The sequence below is a fragment of the Myotis myotis genome, unplaced genomic scaffold (genome assembly GCF_014108235.1).
Source record: "Myotis myotis isolate mMyoMyo1 unplaced genomic scaffold, mMyoMyo1.p scaffold_m19_p_12, whole genome shotgun sequence".
Lineage (NCBI taxonomy): Eukaryota > Metazoa > Chordata > Mammalia > Chiroptera > Vespertilionidae > Myotis > Myotis myotis.
The window spans coordinates 8,800,603-8,828,194 of record NW_023416316.1 but is presented as its reverse complement, the minus strand read 5'-3'; the positions used below and the strand labels follow the sequence as shown (position 1 = coordinate 8,828,194).

The window sequence follows — 27,592 nt, the reverse complement described above, 5'->3', positions numbered from 1 at the left end:
CGTGTGGGAGGAACCGAGACCAGCACCGATGCTAAGCACTGTGGGAGTGCCTGGTCCAGGCCAGGCTGCGTGATACACACTTCGCATACATGAGCTTAATCAATATTCGTAATCATGCTGAGGACAATGCCACTGTCCCCATTTTATAGGCGAGGGCACTCTGGTGCAACAGCACCCCATGACTGGCTCAAGGTCACACGGGCAGTGAATATCAGAGATGGAATTTGAACCTGGAGATCAACTCTGTGCTCTAAGGCCCTTCTGGCACCAACGTGACATGATTCTCCGTGACCAGAAGCAGACGCCAAGATTACACCGAGGCCAGGATAAATGCTGCATCTCCCCTCTTCTCCTGATGCTTTTGTGATTTCTCTTTTTCCTGCCGCTCTCTTATCTCCCTGCATGTTCATCAATATTGTCTGCATTATCTACCAGTCACAGAGGCGAACATTTCCATTTTCTCTGCTGATACCATCCCCACTGACACTGCAGGGAAGAGACAGGCTGTGGTCCGGAGCAGAAGTGATAACTCCAGTTGCTAACCTCCTTTCTCTAGGGATCAGAGCTGGAAATGTTCCCCCTGACACCCCCCATCAGATAGCCTAGAGCCTCCTCCTCCTTTATTAAATCCCTGCTCTGGCCCTTGCTTGCCCTATCAGGTTTAGCTCAGTGAATAGAGCGTTGGCCTGGGGACCAACGGGTCCCGGGTTCTATTCCGGTCAAGGTCACATACCTTGGTGGCAGGTTCCTCCCCAGCTCAGGCCCTGGTGGGGCTCGTGCAGGAGGCAACCAGTCGATGTGTTTCCCTCTCTCTTCTGCTCTCCCTAAAAGTCACTGGAGAAATATCCCCGGGTGAGGATGAACAACAACAACAACAAAAAAATCCCTGCTCATTTCTCCCCGCCACAAAATGCCCACTCACCAACCAGGAATCATTAGTGGGTGGCTATTTTTTAACCTCAGACATTCCCAGCCCAACTTTCAAGAGAATGTGGTTTTTATACCATTCCCTCTGGGCCTTTTTAGCATCACTGAACCAAACAGTTGGGAGGCTGCACAGCATAGTGGCTGAGTAAGAACTCTGGAGCCAGACTGCCAGGGTTCAACTCCCAACTCTTTGATTAACTACTCCTGTAACCGTGGCGATAGTTATGCCCCCATGTCTCAGTTTCCTGGCTGTCTGTCCAGGATGATGATTGATGATGATGATGGTGATGATGGAGGAGGTGGTGGTGTCTCTCTTTATACACTAGTTGGGAGGATGGAGTGAATTAAAATACAAGTGTTTAAAAACAGTGTCTGGCACTCAATAAACATTACCGATACTTTTTTATATGTCCCACAGGAAATACATCTCAAATTAAATTAATCTCTATTGCCTTCTAAGGATATATTCCAGTAGATAAGAGAGAGGGGAGAAGCTCCAAATGACTATGGAATAGAAAAAGCTTTTTTAAAGATTGCCATAAAAAAGAAACGAATGAACAACTTTATAGCACCCTGTGTGTGTGTGGGGGGGGGGGGGGGTAGTCACAGCGCGCTTTCATTTACCGCACAGGACGTGGCGTCTGCAGCTGCCCCGGGGAGACAGGAGGCTTAGAAAGTCCATTTTACAGATGAGAAAGGAAGCCCTTTGCCGAGGGTCATTCAACTAGATAAGGGACGTCCTGAGGGTGGAATGGTAGTTTCCTGCCTGCTATCCAATGGGCAATTCCATATGCTGTTTCTTCATTAAAACAAACACATAGTAAACAAACAATAACGGAACGTCCAGGTCAACACAGAACACTTCTAAGTTGAGTCTGATTTACTCTTCCTCCCTCTGTCTTTTCAACGGTTCCAGGGCGTTCAGGTTTTTCCAGGAACATTCACAGGAGGAAGGCATTGACTTGCCAGAGTTGGGGGACAATAATGAACTATTCAAGGTGGCAAAGGGAAGCCTGAAGCATAACACTTTCGGGAGAATAACACTTTCCTTCTGAAGAGGGCAGTATGCCGCCAAGGCCAGGTCTGCCCTTGTACTCAGGGCCAGATGGAGGCAGTGCAGCTCTCAGAAGCCCAGGCCTCTTGGATCTCCAAGAGCTTATTTCTGAACGACAAGCACATCTTCTGACATGAAATAGGATTCTTGAGGTTTGAGCACAGTGACACGCTGCCTCGCATCGAGGGGACACACTGCAAACTGATCCGAAGGTGGTTATACAAGATGGATGGAAGAAACCCCGAGTTCTTTTTCCATGCTCCTGTACTCAGCTACCCCCCCAAATTGGCCTCTATGAAACCAGACAATAGCACGGCACCCCAGGTGGTCTCTGATGTTTGCAGAGGAAAGTCTTTCTTTTTCTGCAAAGACCTGTGTGCACGGTAGTTCCTGCTGCCTAAAGCAAAATACCTTCTTGCAAACCTCTTTGGCACAGAGATAAAATGTTGGGAATGGGGATCTTAGCTTCCTGGGATGCATTTATCAAGCCAATCACAGTAATTATAATTAGAACACAAACTAAGTGAAAGCTTAGCATGAAATACACTCGCAGTAAACCTGAACTGCATACAATTAAGCCCCGCTGAGTGGCATTTTGAGGTAGGCCATTAATATATTTTGGGGGTGGGGAGCTTGTTTTTTTCTTAAATATCTTTTGCTGGTTGCATCAAAGGCTTCAACAACAGGTTAGAAGGAGGAAGAAGGATATACATTATTAACTGCTAAACTTAGAGCTGTAAGACAGGTATACAAAGGTAGTTTAATTGGCTATTTAAGAGAACTTGTCAAGTATGTTCACTGGGCATTAATTTAATCTGGGTCTGTTTTAGGGCAGTGAAGAAAAGAATTGAGGATTTGGGGGGAACAGTATACCTTCAATTCCTAGCCTCAGTTTTGGGAAAGCACTAAGCTAACAGTGTTGAAAATTCTTCCATGGTTTCCCATTGTATAAAATAGAAAGTTCCAGCCAGGCTGGTGTGGTCCAATGGTTAAGCAACAACCCAAGAACCAGGAGGTTATGGTTTGATTCCCAGTCAGGGCACATGCCCAGGTTGTGGGCTCAATTCCCTGTGGGGCCGTGCAGGAGGCAGCCGATCAATGATTCTCTCTCATCATTGATGTTTCTATCTCTCTCTCCTGCTCCCTTCCTCTTCCTAAAATCAATAAAAAAAACATATTAAAAAATAAAATAAAACTAAGTGATTCCATCTCTTTGATTGATAACGTCCTTACCATTTTCTCCTCCCCTAAACCTGGGATCTCTCGGGCATTATAATACTTATCATATATGGGCCTCTCTCCCCTGCTAGACTGTGACCTCCTTGAGGTCAGAGATTACATCTTTTTAATTGGGGTCTTCAGCACCCAGCACATGATCCAGCACAGAATCTTGACGCTTGGAAAATGTTGGAGAGTAAATGAATGAGTGAAAGAATGAATGCTGCATCCTTCTGGGTTCAGCTCAAACCCATTTTTTCCAGTGACACGCCATCTTTCCCTCCCCCACATAGAAGTCAGATGACTCTGCAATGGGAATTCCATAATATTTCTAGGAAAAATATAGCTTTCCATTGGAAAATAGCTTAGGAGAGGCAATTCAGGTTGGAGGAGATGTGTGAGAGGTGTGTGTGGGGGGGGGAGAGGGGGGGAGGTAGGGGAGCTACTGGCTCCTTAGGAAGTTACCTTTGAGTAAAAGCACAGGCTTTCACCTGGATTGTACTTAGGGGAGTGGGATGGGAGGTGACAAGCTATATGCCACATATTTTGTCTTGGGATGGGAAAGCACAGAGTACTTTTCTGCAATCCATTTCATATATATTTAAATTTTTTGAGATGATTGTAGATTTACATGCAGTTGAAAGAAATAATACATCGACATTCCGTTTCCTTTCACCCAGTGCTGACAAGCTCACAGCCTGAACATTGACATTGATACAATCCGCCCACCTTATTCAGATTTCATCAGTTTTGTACGCATGCATTTGTGTATGCGGGTGCGCGCGCGTGTGTGTGTTGTGCACACTTTGTATTTCTGAAAGCGGCTTTCTTGCCTACTGGAGCTGGGCAGGGGTCCAGTCTGACCCACCCTTGCAGAGGAGTTGGCTCCCACAGGCACCAGCATGTGCTTGTAGCTATCTTTTGAACGTAGTAGGTTCCAACTACCGTCCACATAAACACTTGAACTTGTATGTCAGTGTGTGCAAGAGGGGAGCGCAACGTTTTAAGGTAGAAAACTGAGCCTGAAGCATTTGGTATTTGAGAGGCAAAAAGTTGGCGATTTTCCGCCACAATTGTGAATTAGCTATTTGGCTAATTGCTCCAAAGCGACCCTAATGCACATGCTTCCATCGCGGAAGAGCGGTTTTGAGGTTCACTCTTCACTCCCTCTGGAAAATTGGAGGGGGCTCACAGCGCCCGGGGAGCTCCGCCCACCCCTACCCACCCCCACCCCCACCCCCACCCCCCACTTTCACCCCTTTCTTCCCTGGGGCCGGACTGTTTCACCCCGTTTCCAGGCAACCGCCAGGCGCGAGGTGGGACGTCATTTCCTGAAAAGCCCGCGGGGAGAGGGCGGGGGGAGAGGAGGGGCCAGGGGGCGGGGCCAAGGCTGGGCAGGCGACGGCGACGGCGTCGGAACTCGCTGGAAGATCGGCCCCGGCGGCTCAACAGTTCCCAAAGTCCGGGCTCGCGGCCGCGCGGCTCCGTCTGTGCCCGGGCGGTGCAGGGGCGCGGGGGTCCCCGGGCGGCCGCATCCCGGGGCTGCCCCGGACATGCCCCGCTTCCCGTGCCGGACGCCCGCGCGGCTCCACCGGCTGCGGTTCGGGGGGCTCTGGGACTAGAGCACCTCCATCCCAACTTATGATTTTGGGGTCCCCCAGCCCGAGAGGAACGGGCGGCCTGGCTGGGGGAGCCCCGGGCCTGGTGTGACGGGGCGGTCAGCTTTGCCGCGCCCCCCACTCCAGCCATCTCTGTGCCCTGCAGAATGTAACTGCTCTCTCTGCGTCCCCCCGGACTCCAGCCGCAGTCTCCGCGACCTCCCGCTCCCGCCGCCAACCCGTGCCACCCGGGATCCCGTCGCCGCGCCTGCCTTGCCCGGACACCCGCCGCCGTCTCTGCACCCGCGGACTCCAGTTTCGCGACCCCCTCCGTCTTCGCGCGCCTGGGACTCTAAGCAGAGGTCTTCTCGATCCCCCCCCTAGGATTCAGACACTGCTCCCGCACCCCCAAGCCCGGACTCCAGTCGTCGTCCTCGGGGGGGGCCCCCCACCCCGCCCCCAAACCCAGACGCCAGCCGCGACCTCCGTGCTCCCCGGGATCCCGCTGTCGCCCCGGCGCCGGCGAGGGCAGCCGCTGCCCCACCACGCGCCCCGAGTCCGCCCGGCCCTCGGCGGGGAGATGAACGCGCAGCTGGACGGCCTGTCGGTGAGCTCGTCCTCCACCGGCTCGCTGGGCTCGGCGGCCCGGGCGGGCGGCGGGGGGCACGCGGGGCTCCGACTGCTGTCCGGGAACGTGCGCCAGCTGCACCAGGCGCTGACCGCGCTGCTGAGCGAGGCGGAGCGGGAGCAGTTCACGCACTGCCTGAACGCCTACCACGCGCGCCGCAACGTCTTCGACCTGGTGAGCACCCTGCGCGTGCTGCTGGACAGCCCGGTCAAGCGGCGCCTGCTGCCCATGCTGCGGCTGGTCATCCCGCGCTCCGACCAGCTGCTCTTCGACCAGTACACCGCCGAGGGCCTCTACCTGCCCGCCACCGCCCCCTACCGGCAACCCGCGTGGGGCGGCCCCGACGGCGCGGGGCCAGGGGAGGTGCGCCTGGTGAGCCTGAGGCGCGCCAAGGCCCATGAAGGCTTGGGCTTCAGCATCCGCGGGGGCTCGGAGCATGGCGTGGGCATCTACGTGTCGCTGGTGGAGCCAGGCTCCCTGGCTGAGAAGGAAGGACTGAAAGTCGGGGACCAGATTCTGCGAGTCAACGACAAATCCCTGTCCCGGGTGACCCACGCTGAGGCCGTCAAGGTAGGGTTCTGGTTTGGGGGATGAGTTCAGGGGCAGCTACTCTTAGTGGCAGTAGCTCCCTGCTGTGTGTCCTTAGGCAACTCGCTTGACCTTTCTGGGCTTCATTTTTCTTAAAAATAGTTCTTTAAAACAGGAACATCTAGTTTATTGAGCAAATACATGCCTGGCACTGGGATATAGTGATGAGCAAAGCCGATCTGGACCCTGCCTTCCCTTAGGCATAAAGGCTTATGAGTGGGAGACAGACCTTATCAAATATTTGGGTAAATGTATGATCACAAAGTGGAAAGAGTTGGGGATTCTTAGGAGCATTAAAAGATATGGTCTCCACTGGCATATAGTCAGTAATCAGTGGGTGTCATCTGCTTCTGCTGGTATTCTCATTATTATGTAGGCTTTTGCCCCCCAAAGAAAGTGTTGTTATAACGCCCCAAGTGGCCCCAGGAGGCTGTTCTGGGGATCTGAAGAGCTCTGGCCTCACCCTGCCCTTTGTGGACCAGGATGTGTATTCGGGGCCAAGTCATTTGTCCCCTCAGAGCCTCTAGTTCTCCACGTGGGAAAGGGGGCATCAGGACCAGATAAGAGTCCCTGACCTTGTTGGAAATGAGGCCCCTGCCTGAATGTCAAAGACATATCCCCCGCTCTCTTGAGAGTGATTGTACTTTTTGCTAATTGAGAAATATAACCTTAGGACCACAAGCTCCTACGGGTAGGGATTTAACCATGCCGTTTAAAGGAATGTGTGTGTGTTTGCTAACCTCCTTTCCAGGGCTTTTGAAAACCAGTTGGAGTAGGAGATGGATAGTGTTGGTCTTCTGTGAATTCAAGGATGCCTTGCAGTCATACACACACACACACACACACACACACACACACACACACACACAACTTTGTGTGCAAGAAGTGAAGAGTTTTGGAGAAAAGCAACAGTGACACTCTCTGCCTCTGCAAGGACAGTGCTTCCTAGGGGTTAGGGCGGGCCTGTGACCCAGCTTCTCACCACCCTGCCCCTCGCCCCTGCCTCTGGGCCTCCTCAGCGCAGGTGTTTTGAACTCCAGCCGAGGGCCTGCTGGCTGCTGGGAAACGCTTCAGCAGCAGAGGTTCAGGGAGGTTGCTTGTGTGCTGTTCAGTGACTGACTGTTCACCTGGGACATGACCATCTCATCGCTGATCTTGGCCTTCCCTTATTTGCTTCCCAATCCCTCTGCCCCCTCAGGGAGGCCCTGAGGATCTGGAAACTTATTTGCTGCGTCTGGCAAAAGGCTGATCAGTTTGTGTTTTGGGGTGTGTGGGTGCAGTAGACGAAGCTCCTTGTGGATTTCCACGCACCTATCCTCCCCTCAGTCGCCTCCCCCCACATTCATCTTTTCCCTTTAGCTGACATTCCATCTATTTATAAAGAAATAACCCATTAGCCTTTGGCCCTAAACGATCTGGAGCTCCCAGATGATAAATCGATACTTGAAAGATACTTGGCCCAGATGGGCATTTATAGGAGTGGATTCAGTTTTAGTGGCAATTAAAGAAAGACCCGCGTAACTTAATCATCCGGAGGTGATAGACTTCGGGAAGGCCTCAGGTAACCTGGACATTACAAACACAGACTCTCCCTGTAATTCTTCCCCAGGCTCGGCCATGCCTGTAAGGCTGAGCTGCTTGGCTGAGAGTTTCAGCCCGGCCCTCCTGCATTTCACCGATTACGCTCTGCACCGTCTGTCTGAGCCTCCCTGAGCTGTACACCAAGGTGCTGTTCCTCGGACTCACAGCAGCAGCAGGCCTTAGCTCGTGTACCTACTCTTCTTGCTTCCAGAGTGAAACCTAAACTCTCCACATAGTTTCTGAAGCCCCAGAACTAACTGTCGCCAGAGGGAGAGGTTGGTCGGAGCAGAACTGTCCTTGGGTGGGAGCCTGTGGGAGCTCCGTCCCTGTCACTTTTCCCGGGAGGCGCCCGCTAAGGCAGAACGAGCTCCTGTCTCAGGAGTGCCCCCCTTCCTGCCAGTGCAGACTCATCACCTGCCTGGAATGTACCCACTTGGACCCTCCAGAAGCAACAGGCAAAACGGGTGCTGCTTTGTGTCACCTTAACTCCAGGGAGAAAGGGGGACAGCCTTTCCGTGGGTGGAATTTAAACCAGAGGAGGCGGAACCTGTCTCGGGGCCTCCCGGAGCGCCTCCACCTGGGGTTGCAGGATGGGCAGGCAGTTTCAGGGACCGTTTAGAAGAATACCCGGAGCTGTTGACACATTTCCACAACATGAAGGGTATTCAGCCCCCTAACAGGAAGCCCAAAGAGGCCTGGCTTCCTAGGAGGTACAGACTGGCCTTAACCAGGATTTCCACTCCCAGCCCCTGTGTCAGCTGCTGCGCAGGAGGGCACCAGGTCAGAGTTTGTGGTGAAGGCACATTCCTACTCACCGGACTTCAGACTTCACTCAAATGTCACTGCATTTTCTGCTTATATCTTTTTTATGCTCCAAGACACCACATCACATTTAGCATATGATGTGTTTTCTTTTTTTTCTTCAATTTTATTTTATTTACTTATAGTCGTCGTCCTGTGTCCATGGGGGATTGGTTCTAGGATCTCCCACAGATATCGAAATCTGAGGATGCTCAAGTCCCTTAGTGGGTCTTTAAAGAAATATTTTTATTTGAGTATAGCTGGTATGCAATATTATATTAGTTATACTAGTTTCAGGTGTACAATATAGTGATTCGACAGTTTTATACCTTACAATGTGATCACCCCACCAATCCTAGTAATCATCTAGCAAACTTATTACAATATTATTGACTATAGTCCCCCTCACTTTTTTCATCCACTCTGCACCCCTTCCCTTCTGGTAACCTTTCTATGAGTCTGTTTTCTTTGAATTTCGTATCTGAGGACACGGAGGGCTGACTGCTTGTTTGTTTATTTCGCTTTTCCTTCAGCTTTATTGGGTATAACAGAAAAATAAAAACTGTACATATTTAAGGTGTACAATGTGATGATTTGATATACCTATACATTGTAAAGTGGTTACCATAATCAAGCTCATTTACATATCCATCACCTTACATAGTTATTTTGTTTTTGTGCTAAGAACACTTAGGATGTCCACTCTTAGCAGATTTCCAAGTATACAATAATAGAATTGTTAACTATTGGCATGAGCCTGTGCATTAGAACTTATTCACCTTATAACTGAAAGTTTGTACCTTTGTCCAACATCTCCCCATTTCCCCCACCCCCTGGCCCCCATCTCTCCTTCCATGAGTTTGACTTTTTTAGATTCCACATATACGTGAGGTCACACAGTATTTGTCTTTCTCTCTCTGGCTTATTTAACTTAGCCTCATGTCCTCCAGGTTCATCCATGTTGTCACCAATGACAGAGTGGCCTTCCTCTTTATGGCTGAATAATTATCTATCTATCTATCTATCTATCTATCTATCTATCTATCTATCTATGCCACAGTTACTTTCTCCATTCATCTGTCCATAGACAGGTTGTTCCCATGTTTTAGCGATTAAGGAGATGTGTTTTCCATCTTAAAGTCTTTGTTTTTCTTCTGCTGGTAGAAAGAGGCGGGGAAAGATCCTCTGAGCTTCCCAAAGCAGAGATGAATCGTGTATGTGTAATAAAAAGGAAATTGAATTTTAGGAGTCAGGTTGCTTAAGAGTTTATGAGTCAGAGAGGCTCACCTCCTCCCCGGGAGCAGAGGAGTCTGAACATTTGCAGGGTTTTCCACTTCTCTCTCTGACAAGTCAAGCCTCCATTGTCATCCCGTGTCCGGTGGGGCTCCCATCCGTCTCCTGAAGCCTGTTTGCTACATCAGCTGTGACAGGTGTAGATAAGGCAAGCCAGTTACTATTTGCAATTATGTTGAAACGTTTGGATTTTGAAAAATCTATCTCGAATGAACAGGAGCCAAGCTAATAACAATAAAAAAGGAGACCTTTCAAAGGTCTTCAGCCAAAAACCCTTGACAAATTGGCCAAGGAGTCCGCGGACCAGGGATGATGCATCGGACTCTGCAGCACACTTGCTGCGTGACCTTGGGCCAGTCACTGGCCCACTCTGTGTCCTAGGGTTGGGTGGGCCAGAGGCCAACCGAGGTCCCTGCCAGCTCAGACAGTCGGTGATTTGCTCCATAAGTGCTGCACACAAGGCATTTAGAATGTCCGTTGCGATGTTTTTGGGATTGCTTTCATTTAAGGCAGAGTAAAGAGAGTTGGCGAAGGATTGGAAGATGAGAATCTTGGCACTGTGTAGCCTCCTACTATATCAGGAAATTGATGGGTTACACACTGTACTGAGGAGAACTTGACTGCGGTCCCTGACCCAAGAGCACCAACCCTGATGCCATTCCAGATTAAAGGGAAAAATGATAATAGGATTATGCATGCAGCAGGATTAGCGCTCCGCCCTGGAGGCACTCAACATCAGATTCACTTACCCACTTGCTTTCTGAGTCCTTGATTCTGCAGGTAGCAGGGAGCGGAAAGCGGGGAGGGAGGAAACCCAGGTGCTGCTGGGATGGGTGTGCATCTGTGTGCGCTTCATCTGGATAAAAATTAAACGGCTTCATTACAGTCTCTGCGTCCCCTCCGGGAGCATCCAGGGAGCACATTAGAATTTGAAACGTTCCAGAAGTTCAAAACAGTGGCCGGCCCTTGCGCTTAATTAGAATTATCATCACACCCTCCCTTCTTTTGCACAGTAACCCGGGAAGAATCTGTCTGTATTAATATGTCATTGTGTGTGTGGCCCAGCATGTTCTAAATGACACATTTGTCATTTCCCCATTGCACACGGCTAGCTGAAGCTATTAGACATTATTAGCCACTTCCAACTTTGTGTCTGAAACGCGCTTCTCCCCTGGTGTCATTCCTGCATTCCGGCTGGGAAGCCGGGCTGATAGGCTCATGGGTATGCGAGGACTTTTCCTCCGGCTCCGCACTCTGTCTTGGGTCCTGTGGGTCCTGCCAGCAGTGACAGGTTGAAAGCTCCCTATTAATAAAACCCTTTCTTGAAGAGATGTTGGGTGCTGGGTCCAGAGGGTGACACGGTACATGGAGAGGGTCCATTAATTTGGTCTTGTCTGTTTGGCTCAAGCTCTGATCCTCAAGGTTTTAGAAAACGCTGGTGCCTGTGTCGTACAAAAATCCTTTTAATTGGTTATTTACTGTTCAAGTCAAAGAAGCGTCTTTGCAGGGTGCGGGAGAATGCCTTTATTTATGAAGGACTGATATTCTTATAGTAGAAGATCCCTGCCTCCTGACGTTAAGATGGGCATGAAAGAGAGAATCACTCCGGCTCCAGCTTCTGGTTTTTCCGTCACCACCCCCACCCCTTCTTCCCACAAACCCCGCGTTGTTTATTACCTGCCGTGGCGTTGTCATGTGGATGGAGCTGCAAAGCTAAGTGTGATCCTTTAACCCCCGACCAATTGGGTTTTGTGTATTGTTGCTTCCCACCTCCGCCTGCCTTCAGCCAGATAGCACACAGCCTGTACGCACCTGTCAAGTGCATGCATCCCTTCACACGCCTGTTTGTGCTTACAGCACATGCGCATCTCCTCCGAGTCACAGTCCCCCCCTCCGACACGCGGAGGGCTTTGCACTGAAGCAGGCGTCCTCAGGGGATGACACTCCAGCTGGCTTTCCTGTAAGGCTCTTTGATGACCTGGGAGTCCACTCCTCGGTGCCGGCAGGGACCAGACACTCTCATGAGAAGCAATAGCCTTTAATGGCTGGAGGTAGCTGGAGACTGAAATGCAAATATTTCAAACTGATCCTTTTCTTACCGCCCCTTCCCCCGCCCCCCCCCCCCTCCCCGCAGCAAGAAGCTGGTATTAACCCGGAGCCCTCACAGACTTCTAAGTGCCCTGCAGGGTTGGGGCTGCATTTAGATTCCTGTGCCTCAGAAGGTTCGTTTATAGCACAGCAGGTGGAAAGGGTGCAAGGAGCAGGAGTCAGACACTCCATTTGTTTCCCCGTGCCCCCCTGGTGCCAGCTGCAGGACGTGGCATCTTGAGGCCAGTGCACTCATTTTCAAACTTTGCTTTACTGCCACGCTCCTGGGCCGGGGGGAGGCTGACATCAGTGCGTGTCTACTATGGGCCAGCTGCTTTCTCCCTCCCAGAAGAGGCGGGGAGGCGAGGAGGTCGAGGAGGTTGTGCTCAAGGAGGTTCCCCGCTGGGGCTAGGAAGTAGGTGGCCCTTCTGCCTCACCTCCTGAGGGCACCAGCCCCAGGGCTCTGTAGCCAGCCTCCTGGAGACAATGACCCCCCCTGCAGGAAGCAGGCCGGCATCACTGCTAGTGCCTGGCATACCAGGGCCTTTTAAGAACCACCCAAAGGCTTTGTTTTACTAAGTGGGGAGTCTGATGCCCCCCCATCAAGGGAACGGAGGCATGTGTTAGCCCAACTCATCGACGTGCAGAACCCTTTGTCCGTTCAGCTCTGGGCAGCACTTAGCACAGCCAGGCCTGAGGCTGGAAGTCAGAGGTGGACGGTACAGGCCCCTGTCCTCAGGGAGCCATGCGGGGGCTGGGGTGGGGGGTGGGGTGAGGTGGGGGGGGGGCTCATGGACCTTCTCATGGCCACAGGTCATCTAGTGTTTAAGTGTTATGATATCTGCATACCTCCACAGCCCTGCCTCCCTCTTCAAAGCAGCACCCCTCACTACCACCCCACACCACCCCGCACCCCCCATCCTGCTTCAGTTTCCTTCAATGCCCTTGTCTAGCACGCTTCGGTTCGCTCTGTTTATCGTCTGCCTTCCCCGCCACGAGTAAGCTCCAAGAACAGAATCCGGTCTGCATTGCTCAGTGACACACCGAGTACCTCTGCTGTGCCTGGCACATAGTCGGTGCTCTAATAACTAAATAAATATTGGCCGAATGAATGGCATGACCTTGCTCCCAATGCAGGGCTGGTGAGTTCAGTGGTCCCTGAGTGTGCCATCTGAAGGAAGTCCGTGTGGTGCAGCATAGCAGGTGCTGGGTAGGAAAATCGAGGAAGACATAGGATCTAGTAGATGCTTTACCATGAAGCTGGCTGTGTGGCTGTGGGCACCTCACACGAATCTCTGAACTCAGTCTCTGGAGCTGTGAAATGGGCACAGCCGCCTCCCAGCTGCCTCCTTCCCGGGATGGCTGTGATCATCCGTGTGATCATAGGTGTAAAAACTTAAGTAACTCTGCTGTACAGTTGACCCTTGAACAATCTGGTTTGAACGGAGCAGGTCCAGTTATACATGGATTTTTTTTCCCCCCCAATTGACCCACACAGTTCAAACTCGCATTGTTCTAGGATCAACCGGTGGCTGGGAATCCGAGTATACAGAGGGCCAACCTAAGCTACTGCACGGGCATCACTGCCCCTAACCCCCGCATTGTTCAAGGATCAGCTGTGTTTTAGAGAAAGGCCTTTAAAAAAAAATGTGGTCTGTGTCCTGGTGGGCAACAGCTTTTTTCACCCTCTGCAGCCCAACTCCTCCCTACGGGGCCCCTTTTGGTTATTTCATGTGTCACTTTGCTCTTAATATCAAAACCACATTTCCAGAAGTGGGTTGTTTATGAGCCTGACTGTGCCTGTGATTCCAAAATAGAATCATTTATGCATTCTGAAGCAATCAATGAGCCAGTTTTGGGTGAGGTATATCTTCTGGCTTTTTGCTTTTATGCAACAACAACACTGTTCAGGTTTCAAGAAACCACAGCGTTTCAGGGGAAGGCCAAGGCCCTGCTAAGCACTCGTGTGTTTAAAAGCTGCTTTATTCTCTACCGAGAATGCATAAATGGGCTTTTCCCCCCTTCTTTTCAGCCCCAGCCCCCCTTACTTCCTTCCCCCTTTGAGAATGTGTGTTCCGTCTGCTGAATTGGCTGTGGCTTTGCTTCGGCTGGGAGCCAGTTTTGTAGCTATGTTGCCGCTCCACCTGCGTTTTCCTAATATCAGCATCCTCCCCACTTTGAATGCAAAGCAAATGTTTCGGCCTCCATAGACAAGTCTCTAGATGTGAGGCTGTGGGCTACAGGGGAGGAACATAGTGACGTGACATCAAAGGCCTGGGTCTTGGGGCCTTAGAAGTAGTGGTTCACCAGGGCAGCTTAACTGAAAGGTCACAAGACCCCAGGCAAGTCTTAACCACACCGAGGCCTGGGAGGCACTGCCTTCCCTTAGCATCGCTCGCTCCCCCTTCCCCAGGTATCCACTTTGCCTTGACCAGAGACGCTGACCCACCCCGTCCTCACCCTTAGCTGTTTCTGGGGCATGCGTTTCTTCCAATGCTGATATATCGGAAGATCAAGGGAACGGAGGTCTGCACCCAAGAGGCTAGAGATGGCTTTTGGAGATGGACCTGGGTTCATCTGGGAGTGTACTTGGCTGTGACCTTGGGCAGCTCCCTTTGCCTCTCTGCGACTCAGACTCTCCATCCTCGAGCCTGCCTTGTGGTCCTCACAAATGGTCCTTGTCGCCATTGCACATCCAACGCTGTAAAACTGTGGCCACGGAGGTCCCACTGCAGGCATTGTAATGAAAAACGTTATCGACTGCATTCGCTTGGCTTTGAAACTCTTCTGTTGTGTCGGCTTAGATGAAAAAAGAAAGAGTGCTATTGGAGGGAAAAAATACTGGGACTGGCAGAGGTTTGAACTGCAGAGTCATTTACTAAATGTAGTTAATATTCCCATGTAGACAGAGTTTCTTTAAAAATGTCTCCTATCCTGATTTTAGTCTCCGCATTTTCATTTCACAGCAGCCGTCCAGCCCAGTGGCAGGATGGAATTGTGTGTCCCGACCGCCCTTAAAAATGTGGGAGGCAGGGCAGAGGCATGGCCCAGAGGTCAGTGTGTGACAGCCCTGTCCTGGATCCGCTGCATCCCCAGCCTTGTTTCCAGCGTCCTTCCCTGATGGGCTTCCCAGGGGCCCTGACAAGGAGGGAGCGGGGAGGCTGTTTCCAGACCCATCAAAGCAATTAATGCAGGTGGAAGTGGTGATTTGACAGCATGGGCATCGGCACTTTAAAAAGCCCTGTAATTTATTTGGACCACATCTGAAATGGTGTGCGAGGGTTCGTGAAGAGGTTTCTCATAAAGAGAAGAAAAGTGGTCCAGCTTTCAGAAATTACCCTCCCAAGTGCCTGGGGAGGGGGCTTATCTTCTGCATTTCTATCCTCCTGGCCCCGAGGGAGGGGGTGGTGTCCTTTGTTGTGTCTGGACCCAAAGTGACCTTTACCCGTTTCTCCATCTCCCTCCTCTTGCCTCCCTCCTCTTTCTTCTCAGGGGTCCCCAGACTGTTCCCAGATTTCTCCCAACTCTCCGGAACCCTCTCCCACTTGCAAGGGTCCCTCCAATCCTCTGCTGGGAAGGTCAGGATGCTCAGATGGCCCTCAAATTCGTTCTCACCCCAAGTGTCTGTATCTCCACCCATCTCCTAGCCATGTTGTCGCTGAACAGGATCTGGGCCTCCATTTGGTATCTTTATTTTTTTTTCATTCTTTTTTTCAACTCTGTCCAGTATTAGGAACCTCTATTTGCACTGGAAGTCCTGGCGCATGGCTGACCCCCTGATGGCACCTCTCCTCTTGACTTCCAGCCGTGGACATTTCCCAAGTTAGTAACCTTGACCTACTCCTCTTCTCCACGGTCCCTTGCTGGGGATGTGGTGAGGTCAGACCCTCCAGGCTTGACCCTCCCCAGCACATCTCAGACCACACTTCCCTGTTCTCCCCCTTCGCCACTGTGAACTACAGACCCTCCTCTTGCCTCTCTGTCTCCCATCTCGCTCATCTGCCCACCAGCGCATTCAGCATCCTGGAGGCAGGGCTAACTTCCTAAATTTGTGTCCGATCAAGCCATGGCCTACCCAGGGCCTTGCACTGGAGCTGGGGGCCACACTTGGCCAGGCAAGCAGCACACCCTCCTCTGAGACAACGCTTTATTTCGCTCCACCTGTGGATGCCTACAGCCCCCGTGCATCCTCCCAGCAGACCTTCCCTCCAACCCAAAGAAGGGGGCAGCTGGGAGCCTTCTCTGTTCCCCCTCAGCCGGCTTCCCCCCCGTCTTGACACGGGAATATATGTCTTTGTCTTTTCTTGGGTTGCTTCTTGGATGATGATAACCTTGCTGTTGGCTTACAACGAGGCAGACACTGTTTTCAGTACTCCCTGTGTATAAACTCACTCATCTAAACCTCGCCACAGCCCTACCAGGTTTGAGGTAGGCACCACTTTTACCGCTTCATTTTGCAAAATTGCAGAGTTTGTCACTTGCCTGTTGTCACAAAAATGGGAAGTGGTGGAGGTTTTGTTGACTCGAGGGATTGTGCCCATCACCCCAACACCAAGAGAGGTGACACCCCACGATGCTAGAACCTGGGCCCTGGAGCCAGACACGCTGGGTTCGAAGCTTTGCTCTGCCACTTGGCCCCTGTGGCACCTTGAACAAGCTTCCTAACTATGACGCTGAGCACACTAAGAAATCTGGGTGCCACCAGGGAGGGTCATCGTGGGCTACCCGAAGCTCTGCCCACCGAGTCTTCACCACAGCCCCAGGGAGAGAAAGAGGAAGCTGGGCACGGGGAAGGGGCGGGGACAGCCAGCAGCACACAGGTGGGAGGTGGCAGGATCAGATGGGAACCAGGCCTTCCTGCCTCCGGAGCGTGTGCTCCTGGCCCCTGCTCTCAGCTGCTTCTCACCGAGGAGCTGGGTGTGCAGCCTGCACGGTGCTGGCCAGAGCCAGGGTTCAGTAGATGCACGTGTGTTCCTTGATTTTTTTCCTTATGGAAATGGTTTTACAGCCTTTTGATGACAAGAGCCACTAGGAACCCAGACAGCCTGGGCCATGGCCACCCCCTCCCCCCCCATGCATTTTATTGACTAGACTTTGGGTGCAAAGGTGGCACTGGGCACGCTTTGCCTTTTTTCCTTTTTCCTCTCTTATCTCTCTCATGTCCTGGCCTTTGTCAGGAGTTGATTTTGTATGTTGTCTGTGGAAATTCGCTAAATAGAGAACTGTAACCTCAACTCCACCCCATTAGGGTAGGCCCGTACTTATGCAGTCATGCCATTGACTGGTGGAGTCTCTAAATCTGTCCACACTGTCTGCTGGGGCGACAGGATGAGAACAGGGTCTCCTGGGCCTCGTGTAAAAGGCTGGTGGTTGTCAACCCATCACAGACTGGACAAGTAAAAAGCCATTTTTTTCTGGTTCTTAGGAACCACGAAGAGTAGAGGAGTCAGCCTGGACTTTTAAAATAAAGTGTGTGTGTGTGTGTGTGTGTGTGTGTGTGTGTGTGTTTTAATGACTAAGATATATGAGTTCAAGTTAGAAAACTTAGAAATCCCAGAAAAACACAAAGGATGAAAAACTAAAATCATCTATAATCTCCACCCAGAAATAATCATGGTTGGACAATTTGACTCTTGTCTTTTAAGTCCCCTGTGTCCCTATGCGTGTAAACTTGCACTGGGAATTTTCTCGGCCATTCGGAACATAGATACGGAGCCTGCTTCTCTCACCAAACAGCACATCACGGCTATTTTCCCACCTTAAATGCTTCTAGACCATGACTTTCAGTGATTGCGTAGCATGTCATTGCAAAGAGGTACACTGTTTCTTTAACTAATTTCGTCTTCCTGAGCTGTTTGTTGTTTTTGGCATGATCCATGTTGCTGCTTTAAACATCCTCGCACATAAATCTTTAAGCCCATCTCTAATCATTCCTTGGGCTGTCTTTCTACAGTGGCGTTGGCTCAGGGGATAGACGGGTTTTTACGGCTTTGGTAACTGTGCCAAATTGCTCTTGGGGAAGAGTTGTTGTTTTTACAGTCCCTCCTACCAGCATCAGCAGTGGATGAGATGCCTCATTTTTCCCAGCCTTGGCAACACTGGATATTATATTTCTTTTCCATTTTTGCCAATCTGATAGACAAAAAAGTATCCTATTTTAATTTGCATAATTTAAATAGGAAAGTAGGGCTCCTGAGCATGTTTGTTTGTATAGCTGTATATACGTGCATATAATGTAGAAAATCTATAGCATATATAACACATATTGTATACATCATTATAACATGTACAATAATATAATATCTATAACATATTCATTTATTTTTGGTATATAACATTTAAAAAATATGTCTTTATTGATTTTTTAGAGAGAGGAGAGCAGAGGGAGAGAAGATAGAAACGTCAGTCGGCTGCCTCCTGCACTCCCCCTACTGGGGATCAGTCCTGCAACCCGGGCATATGCACTAACTGGGATTAGAACCAGCAACCTCTTGGTAACCTGGCACAATGCTCAATCCACTGAGCCACGCTGGCTGGGCAGGTATATAAGTTATTGATGTCCTACACCCATTTAATCATAAGAGCTTTTCATTTCCATGTCATCAAATCTATCAGTCTTTTAAGAGATGGTTGGTTTGCCCTGGCCGGTTGCTCAGTGGTTAGAGCATCAGCCCATGGATAAAAGGGTCACAGATTCGATTCCCAGTCAAGGGCACATACCTGGGTTACAGGTTCCCCAGCCCTGACTGGGCACATGCAGGAGGCAACCAATCAACGTGTCTCTCTCACATGGATGTCTCTTTCACGGCAATGTTTCCCTCTCTCTCTCTCTCTCCTCCCTCCTTCCTACTCTCTCTAAAAATCAATGGGAAAAATATCCTCGGGTGAAGATTAAAAAAAAAAAGATGGTTGAGTCATCTACCTTGAATTTGGATTCTTCAGTCTGAGGGTGAGTTATCTTCTTGTTAACTGAGAATGTACAGGAATTGATGAGGGACAGGAATGTAGAGTCAGTGAGGAGAAACACCCCATCCGTGTAGCCACTCATGGGCCGAGAAAATGGTATTGATATGAACGGATTTTCCTGATGGATGGTTGCGCTGTAGACATTGATTCTAGCGACAAAACACTCCATCGCAACCCACCCAGGCTCACCTTGAACCATTATATTTATGACTCCTAGGATCGTGTTAGTTTTTCCCCAAAGAAAGAAAGAAAAGGTAAAAGAGACGAAATTGAAAAGAACATTTGTAAAAGAACTTACTTAAATTACAAGAGACTGAAAGCCAAGCTTAGTGGGTAATTGAAGAATTGCATTAAAAAGGGATCAATATCTTTCTGGAATTTGCTCTGTCCTCATTTTGTGAGTAGCTTTGCCAAAGGATGGTCACTCTGTCACGATCTTGCAAATTTCTCTTGGCGTTATCCCCAAGGACAACATTTTTTCCTCTCTTCGATCCTTCGTGTTTTTCCTTTTAGCACAGCCTTGACTCACGAAGACATTTAGGAGCAGAGATGCTGGAGAGCAGGGGCTTGAAATGTCAGGTCCCTGTTCCCGCCTCTGGGATCCTGGCGTTGCCAGCGTGAGCAAACGTTTCCTCCTGCATCTTCACGCTGAGCCTCTGGAGAAGGTCAAACTCATAGAGGAAAGAGTGGAGGGAATGAACAGTTGCTTTATTTAAAAAATCTGCTTTGTAAGGCCCACATTAAAGGCAAATTTCAACGGCATTAACGAAAACTGAAAGGGGGAAAAGAAGATACTGCTATTCCCGCCTTCCTAACAGGTTGTCATTTTTCTGCCACCTCCTCCGGCCTCATCCCTGTGCATTCACATTTCCTCCCTGGTTTCATCGCCTGCTTCCGTTCATCTTTGCTTTATACATAGGCTGTTGTGTTGTTTCATGACCCTCTGTGGAACTGCATAGGGTCTTGGATGGGCTCACACGGCTGCTCTGCAGTCCAGTTGGTACTCTCTGGGGGCAGCAGCTCACAGAGGTGAGGTGTCCACAGAGAGCTGTACTTCGGTATACATTGAGTTCTTACCGCATGGGACAGCATTCCAGAAGAATAGAGACTAACAAGTTGTGGACTTTCGTTTAAGGGAATGTTTGTAAATGACACGTGTTCTTAGACCAAAGTTAGCAGCAGCAAAAGGATTTCTGGGGAGTGGAGGGTGAGAGGTAGAATGAGAACGCAGAGTTGTTGCCCAAGCGTCTGTGAAAAGTATCTGCCTCCAACTCCTTGTGCAAGGCGTCTAATCCATGAGATGCACTTCAGCATTCATTCCTCCACTTGGTAATTGTTTGATTGAGCATCTCCCTGCCGGGGTCCAACCCCAGCAGGTCCAGGGGTCCCCAAAGGTGTGGATGGAGTCGGCGAAGAAGGAATGACATGGAGGCAGCATTCAGTTCATCAGCAGCCTAGCCAGGATCTCTAGCCAGGATCTCCAGCCAAGTTCTGCTTAGGATCTCCAGCCAGGTTCTGTGTCCATGTTTTCTTGCTAGGTTCTCCAGGTTCTCCAGCCAGGTTCTGTAGCCATGTTCCCTCGCTAGGTTCTCCAGCCAGGTTCTGTCCAGGTTCTCCAGCCAGGTTCAGTCACCAGGTTCTAGTCAGGTTCTCTTGCCAATTTCTGTAGTCAGGTTCAGTCCAGGATCTTTTGCCATGTTCTCTCCAGCGAAGTTCTTCTGTCTCTAGAGAACGTTCTGTGTAGATTCTGTCTCTCCTGGTTCTGTCTTCTTCTGTTCTGTGTTCTAAGCTCTGTATTCTAAGTTCTGTGTCTTGCTGTCTTATTACATCTGTATTTATACCAGTTGATTCAATCCTATCAATCTCTATTACAAAGGTTAGGGCGTTTCTTATCTCCATTCCAGGGAGTAAAGATTATGTAGCTTAAGCATGATTGTTCATAGATAAAGTGATTAATTACCCACCTGGCACTAGTTAAGAGGTTTTATTCCCTCCCTAACTTCAGGGGAAAATCCCTACCCGGGGAAACAACCTTTCTCAGAGACCTTGGTTAAAACACATAGTGCCAAGAAGGTGAGCAAACATATTAAGAACAGTATGCCATATATGCCAGGTCCCTTGAAACAGCAAGCATGGACCAGCTCCCGGCATCTCCCTTGTGACTGGTGTGATTTAACACCCTCTTTAAACTCTACAGATTCTATTTACCTATTGTTATTTTATGTACAACTGATTCATATTTAAATGGAACTGTGAGCTTCCTAGCAACCAAGGCAAAAAGGGAAATCAGTACATGATTAGATTCTACTAGAGAACCCATTGGTACTTTAGGAGAGGTAAAATTCCTCATTGGCATTCAGTGGAAGGCAGTGAATTTCAGGAGGAAGTCTATTTCAATTTCACTTCTTCATTGTCTCTCATTTTATGTGGAATCACCCATGACCTCCTATCTTTCATATTTATTTATACCCCTGTAACAAAATCAGAAAAATGCCTTGCCTTCTCTATTGGGAAAGATGTAAATAAAAATAATCACTTGTATAAGTATGTTGAGATGTGTTCTTTCAGGGGTAGGGAGCAGCACGTGCAAGTAGCTTAGAACACTTGATACTGTACGAAAGCCGGGGACAGGGGCCAGAGATGAGGCTGGCCAGGCAGTAGGATGAGCTGTGTGGGCTTGAGATGCACTGTGAGGAGTTTGCATTTTACATCAGAAGCAGTGGCATACTTTGGGGCAGGGAAGGACACCTGCATTTCAGAAGGACTCTCTGGCTGCCCGGCAGAGACTGATTTTGGAGGCTGGGAAGCTGTTGCAGTTCGTGGTCCCTCTAAAACAATGGTTCTCAACCTTCCTAATGCCACGACCCTTTAACACAGTTCCTCATGTTGTGGTGACCCCCAACCATAAAATTATTTTCGTTGCTACTTCATAACTGTAATTTTGCTACTGTTATGAATCGTCATGTAAATATCTGATATGCAGGATGTATTTTCATTGTTACAAATTGAACATAATGAAAGCATAGTGATTAATCACAAAAACAATATGTAATTATATATGTGTTTTCCTATGGTCTTAGGCGACCCCTGTGAAAGGGTCGTTCGACTCCCAAAGGAGTCGCTACACACAGGTTGAGAACCGCTGCTCTAAAAGGTTATTAACAGATAAAAATGTGTTATCTGTGCAGAGGGAAGGAGCCCTGAAGACAGAGGGCTAATTAGGGCTTTACTTCCTCATGACATTAAAATATACCACTGGGCCAGAGTCCACATCACCAGTTTTCTGCCTTCCCTCAAAATGAGGCTGATGAAGGGATTAGCTAAAGGATATATATGCACAAGAGGCCCGATGCACGAAATTTGTGCAAGAGTAGGCCTTCTTTCCCCCGGCTGCCGGCACCGGCTTCCCTCCAGTACCCGAGACCCGGGCTTCCCTTCGGCCGCCAGCAGGCACCTGGGACCTGGGCTTCCCTCACAGCTCCGGCTTTGTCCGGAAGGTCGCCCGGAAGGACGTCTGGTGTAATGAGCATATTACACTTTTGTTATTATAGATATCCCATAGATATGGACAGTAGTGTGATGAGAAAGGCACAGATTTGGAGAGTCTAAGATTCAAATCCAAGCCCTGCCACTGATCATCCTCTCTGTGACCTCACATAAACACTTCACACCTACAATCTCTGTCCTTCCCTGTGCAATGGGAAGAATAAACCACGTGCTCGTCACTGCTATGTTGCTATTACCAGTAACATTAGCCACCACTTACTGGGCAGCTACCATGTGCCAAGCCCAGCATAAGGTGCTTTGTGTACATTATTGAATCAGGCCTCCTTATTTCATCTGCATACAACTCCATCAGGATAGACATCAGTAGCACTGTTTAACAGGCGGGAGAGCTGAAGCACAGGCCACTTAGTAAGTAACTTGTCTAAAGTCTCATAGCTGGGAAGAGATGGAACTTCGTTTGAACGGCTTTCTAGTGAGCTTCTCTTCCACTGAAAAACACTCAGCGGGTCCTCACCCTAAGACACCTTTACATTTTGCTGCTTTGCAGTACTTTAGTTCCCAGATAAAGTCAGAAGATAGAGCCAAGATTTGCCTAAACTGGGATATTTTTGGAGCTTGTGGAAGGAGGCAGGAGGGAGGGTGGATGCCTGCACCAGAGGGACTCTGCTTTGGGAAGAGATGATTGGAAAGCCCCCATTCAGTCCTATCCACAGCCTCTATAGATAGGGGAATTAAGACCTTCTATAGGCCCAGGTGGCACAGTGCTGCCCCCTGCAGGTGGTTGTAGGAACTACGACAGGGAGAGACCTGGTTGCATGTGAAAAAGCACACACTGTTCACCGCCTCAGGAATCCCACCTTTCTCTAATCGAGGGCAGCGATTTTCAACCCGTGTGCCGCAAGAATTTTTAAAACATGCAACACCTGACTGTTTAGTCAGGCGCACTGACCTCTTTTTCCTTAGATAGTCAATGAAAAAAATGACACTACCCAACACAATAGCTGTCCAGTGTGAATGAATCAAAATCACACCTATTTTTTTTTGTCAGATTGGCAAAAGTGTGTATTTTTTGGTGTGCTGCACAATTTTAGTAATTGGTTTATGTGTGCCATGAGATGAAAAAGGCTGAAAGTTGCTGATATAGAGAATTAGATACACACGTGATCCGAGATGCGGGTAATAGTATGTTATCATAGCATTGTTTGTGCTGGCAAAAAAACAACAACAACAGTGAGAAACAACCTAAATGGTGCCCAGCAATCGGGGAGTGAGAATTCCGTGGTGCTCCATGTCTGCCAGGGGTTGTGATGTAATACAGAAAGAAATGCGCTTAAACGTCATTGAACTGGTGAGGAAAGAGCCTCAAAATGCATTTTTTAGCTGGAAAAGAAAAAGGCGATTCACCGATGGATGGTGTGACACCTAGATGGCTATCATCATCTTGGCTTTTGCATTTTAACTGCAGAGACAGGCAGAGAGAGGTTGGGTAATCTGTTCTGCGTCACACTGCCAGCAAACAGCAGAGCCAGGGCCGAGGCCCCGGGTGTCTGGACCCAAGGCCCCAGCGAGGCAAGGTGGGGTCGGGAAGGGTGGGCGTGTGCCATTCTGGCCTCTCTTCCCCGTCACTAACCTGGATTTCAGAGCAGCTCCCCATCCTGAGGGGGAGCATCTCTGTTTCCAAGAAGAGAAGAACTGGCTCCTCGAGCAAGGTCTGTGCCCTGAAATGAGCCTGCTGACTCACCATGAGTGCCCTCAAGGCCTTTCGAGGGCACTTTTTTGCACATGTCCTGCAGGATGATAGTCGGGTAACCTCGCAACCTGTGCTCCTCTGTGTGCTTGCCCCGGGTGCATGTTTCTTGGACATATGCACATCCGTGTGTTAACACATACCCTCTGGTCCCCTTACACCATGGCCCTCTCCAGCTGTTTCTCAGGCCTCTGCTAAGCAGAGTCATGTCAGCCTGGTCTGTGATTTGGGGGTTTCAGAGTTAGCTCTGAAGAGCCGAGGGAGGCACATTTCCCTCCTGAGAGCATTAATCCAAGTAGCAAGTTGTTAAGTTTGAAGACATACGCATATAATTTACATTCCGCAATCATAAGACGCTGCCTGAATAGTCATTTGGTGACGGGGAGTGTCTTAGCCGTGCCATCTGCCGGGTCAGACGGAGATGTCTTTGCTTGGATTTAGGGGGATGCCCGCAAGTCCCTAGGTCGAGTTTCACCACCAAACACATGATAAAAGGCCCGAGAGCACGGCGCTCTGGTGACCCTCTGCCTGCCGTGGATTCTCCAAAGCTTACGTTTTCTCTTTTTAGCCACAGCTCATCGACTTCTCAAGTGAGAGGCCCTGTGCTAGCAGGGCGCCTCTGCTAAAGAGAGAGTGGCATTATGGCCTTCGCCTTACAGAGGAGAAACCGAAAGGTGGGCAGCTTGCGGGAGGGGGCCCTGCTAACAGGCCGTGGGTTAGGGGCCTGGCTGGTTCCGCAGGTTGCCGCAGCGGGAGAGGGCACGGGTGACCGAGAGTCACCAGCCTGCACGGCGGAGCTGTGAGGCGGGTGGTTCACCAGCCGTAGGCAGCTGCCAACAAAGGCAGGGCCCTCAGCATAGTCCCATTGCAGGGGCGTCTCCCCAGCCTCCGGTCCCTACAGGGGCCTCCACTGCTGACGTGGTGCTGCGTTGGGGTGTGCTTCCTGCCACACTTGACGTGCTCCATCCGCCCTTCTGGTTTAGCCCTGGTTTCTCTGGGCCTCAGTTTCCCACGTGTAAAATGGTCTGACGTTGTTGCTGGCGCTGGCCACAGTAGCCCGAGGCCCTGGTAATGGAGCCCAGAGCCCCTGGATTCAAGATCTGGTTGAAAGACCCTATAGCCACCCAGGCGCCACGGTCTGAGGGCTCACTCCTTAAACGGGGAACCCTGACATGTCCCCCAGGTGCAGCCCGCAGGCCTGGAGTCTGTCCCTTCACGTGCCCCTGATCTCTTTGCTACCATGACCCATGACCACCATGCAGGTCTAGACTGCCTTTCCTTCTAAGTGCAGCCATGAACCGGAAGATAGTGGGGTTGAACTTGGGGCAGGACCTCAGCATTTGGTGAGTCCAGCCTGCTCAGGGCCGGTTGACAAAACTGAGTCCCAGCGAGAGGAGGCTGTGGCCGTAGGTCACCCCACGAGCCAGTGGCGCCACGGGGCATGCCTGCGGCGTCGCTGTGTCTTAGCCAGAGTTCCTTCTGGGTGCCCTGCTGCCTGAGGCTGCTGGCTGCCCAGCTCGCCCTGGTGAGAGAAGCCGCTCGTCCTCCTGAGACACGAATGGCGTGGTGCCCCTGGCGGTGAGTGAGAACTGCACGATGCCCAGATGGCCTGAGCCTCAGGGACGAAGGGGCCATGGGTGGGTGCAGAAGGCGGGGGGTGGGGGGAGGGGCGTGATCTGGGGAGAATGCATTGGCCGGCCAGCTCTTTTTGGGAATTAGCTCCTTCGTTCGGTGCCACCTTTAAAATAAGCAGCGGTTGTTTGTACACCTGGAGACAAGAGGGGAATAAGAAGGATAGACCCATTTCTTAGACCATCCCGATCTCTTCGCATGACACCCACCTTTTAGAGGGAGTGGAGCCCTTCCGCAGGGCTCTCAGAGCCTGTCCCAGGAGCCTCATTTTCTTCAGTTTCACCAGAAAAATAATGACAGTGGTGATGGATGTTGATATTCTTGCTCTTCAAGACCCACTGGAAGCCCACACTTACCCATCCACAGCTAAGAGCAGAGGTTCCTGAATGGTCGAAGTTGGAGTGACCATCACATTTTCGGGTCCCATAGGCTTGAGGTGCAGAGGGGAAGGGACTGGCTCAGGACCGTGCCTGTCCTCGCTGTACCCTCTCTGTCCTTCTCATTTCGGGTTTCCAGGGTCCATAAACTACCAGGGGTGGGCAGCTTGTGGGAGCCGCGGTGACCTCCCAGGCCCTCTCTGGCGCCAGCTGCCCGTGGCATTCTCATCAGAGGCATTAACCTCCTCTCGTTCTCAAGGTCATTGCCTGCCTATTTATAAAACTGACCAAGAGAATTCCACTACTGCCAGCAATACAGAATACAAATCATGCTCTACGAGTTGGCTTCATTCTCTCCCCCACCTTCTTTTAACTCCTTAGACCAGTGGTTCTCAACCTTCCTAATGCCGCGACCCTTTAATACAGTTCCTCATGTTGTGACCCCCAACCATAAAGTTATTTTCGTTGCTACTTCATAACTGTAATTTTGCTACTGTTATGAATCGTCATGTAAATATCTGATATGCAGGATATGTTTTCATTGTTACAAATTGAACATAATGAAAGCATAGTGATTAATCACAAAACCAATATGTAATTATATATGTGTTTTCCGATGGTCTTAGGCGACCCCTGTGAAAGGGCCGTTCGACCCCCAAAGGGGTCACAACCCACAGGTTGAGAACCGCTGCCTTAGACAAAGCTTTTCTACACCCAGTTTCTCTTCCAATGCAGACATGCCAGGGAAGAGAGGGGAGTGGGCTGTGCCTCTTGCTGAGCTCCTACTGTGTGCACAGCCTCTGGACCTCTCCCACATGGTCTTGTTTAACCACACGACCCCGAGAAGTGGGTGTTGTCCTCCTTTCACGTGTGCTGCTTTGAGAGAGGGGGGTGGCTGGCACTAGGACTCTATACTAACAGGTGACAGAAGCCATTCCATCCAGTTACGCCGGAATCACCTGTGTTCTCTCCACCTACATGCCTCTAATTCTAGCGCAGCCTTCCAGATCAAACGCGTAGCTGCGGGGTGATGCCTGTGGATGTTGGGGTTACTTTTGGGATCATATATGTACTTTCTCACCCCATCAGGCCAACCAGGCTTTTATGAGCACCTACTGTGAGCACCAGGGGAAGCCTTGTCTCTCACCAGGCATTAAATGCCATGAGCATCTGCCCACTTTGTTCTCTCCCAGCCTGGCACACAGTAGGCCCTCCGTCAGCGCTCATCGAATGAATGATGAGGCTCAGACTCTACCCAGGAAAGAAGCAGAGAAGAGGTAGGCCAGTGGGAACTGCACTGAGCAGCCAGCAGTGCCCTCACGGAGGAGGGAGCAGTGGGCAGGGAGGAGGGGCAGGAAGACTGTGCGGAGGCTCGATGGCCTCGGAGGTTTCTGCTGAGGCTCCATGTGCCCTGAGACCCGCCTCCCTCTTTGCTCCAGCAGAAGCCCACTTGGTCTCCCACTTCCTCCATCCTGCATCTCAAACTTTAACAGGTTTTTATTTTCCCAGCAGTCTGTACAGGAGCCCGGGGAATGATAAAAGACCACTGTAGATCTTCCCCTGCTCATCTCCTCAGAAATCCTTCGG

At 50.3% G+C, this 27,592-nt stretch overlaps 1 protein-coding gene across 5 annotated transcripts in view; it reads left to right on the top strand.

Moving 5' to 3' along the window:
* The first annotated feature begins 4,590 nt into the window (after positions 1–4,590).
* The window catches only part of WHRN (whirlin), a 65,889-nt gene continuing 42,887 nt past the window's right edge, over positions 4,591–27,592 (top strand). For all 5 annotated transcript variants that reach the window (XM_036329797.1, XM_036329796.1, XM_036329795.1 and 2 more), the window contains exon 1: positions 4,591–5,995. In XM_036329797.1, coding sequence (XP_036185690.1) covers positions 5,378–5,995 — 618 coding nt within the window. In that variant the 5' untranslated portion in view covers positions 4,591–5,377. The remainder of the gene's footprint in view (positions 5,996–27,592) is intronic.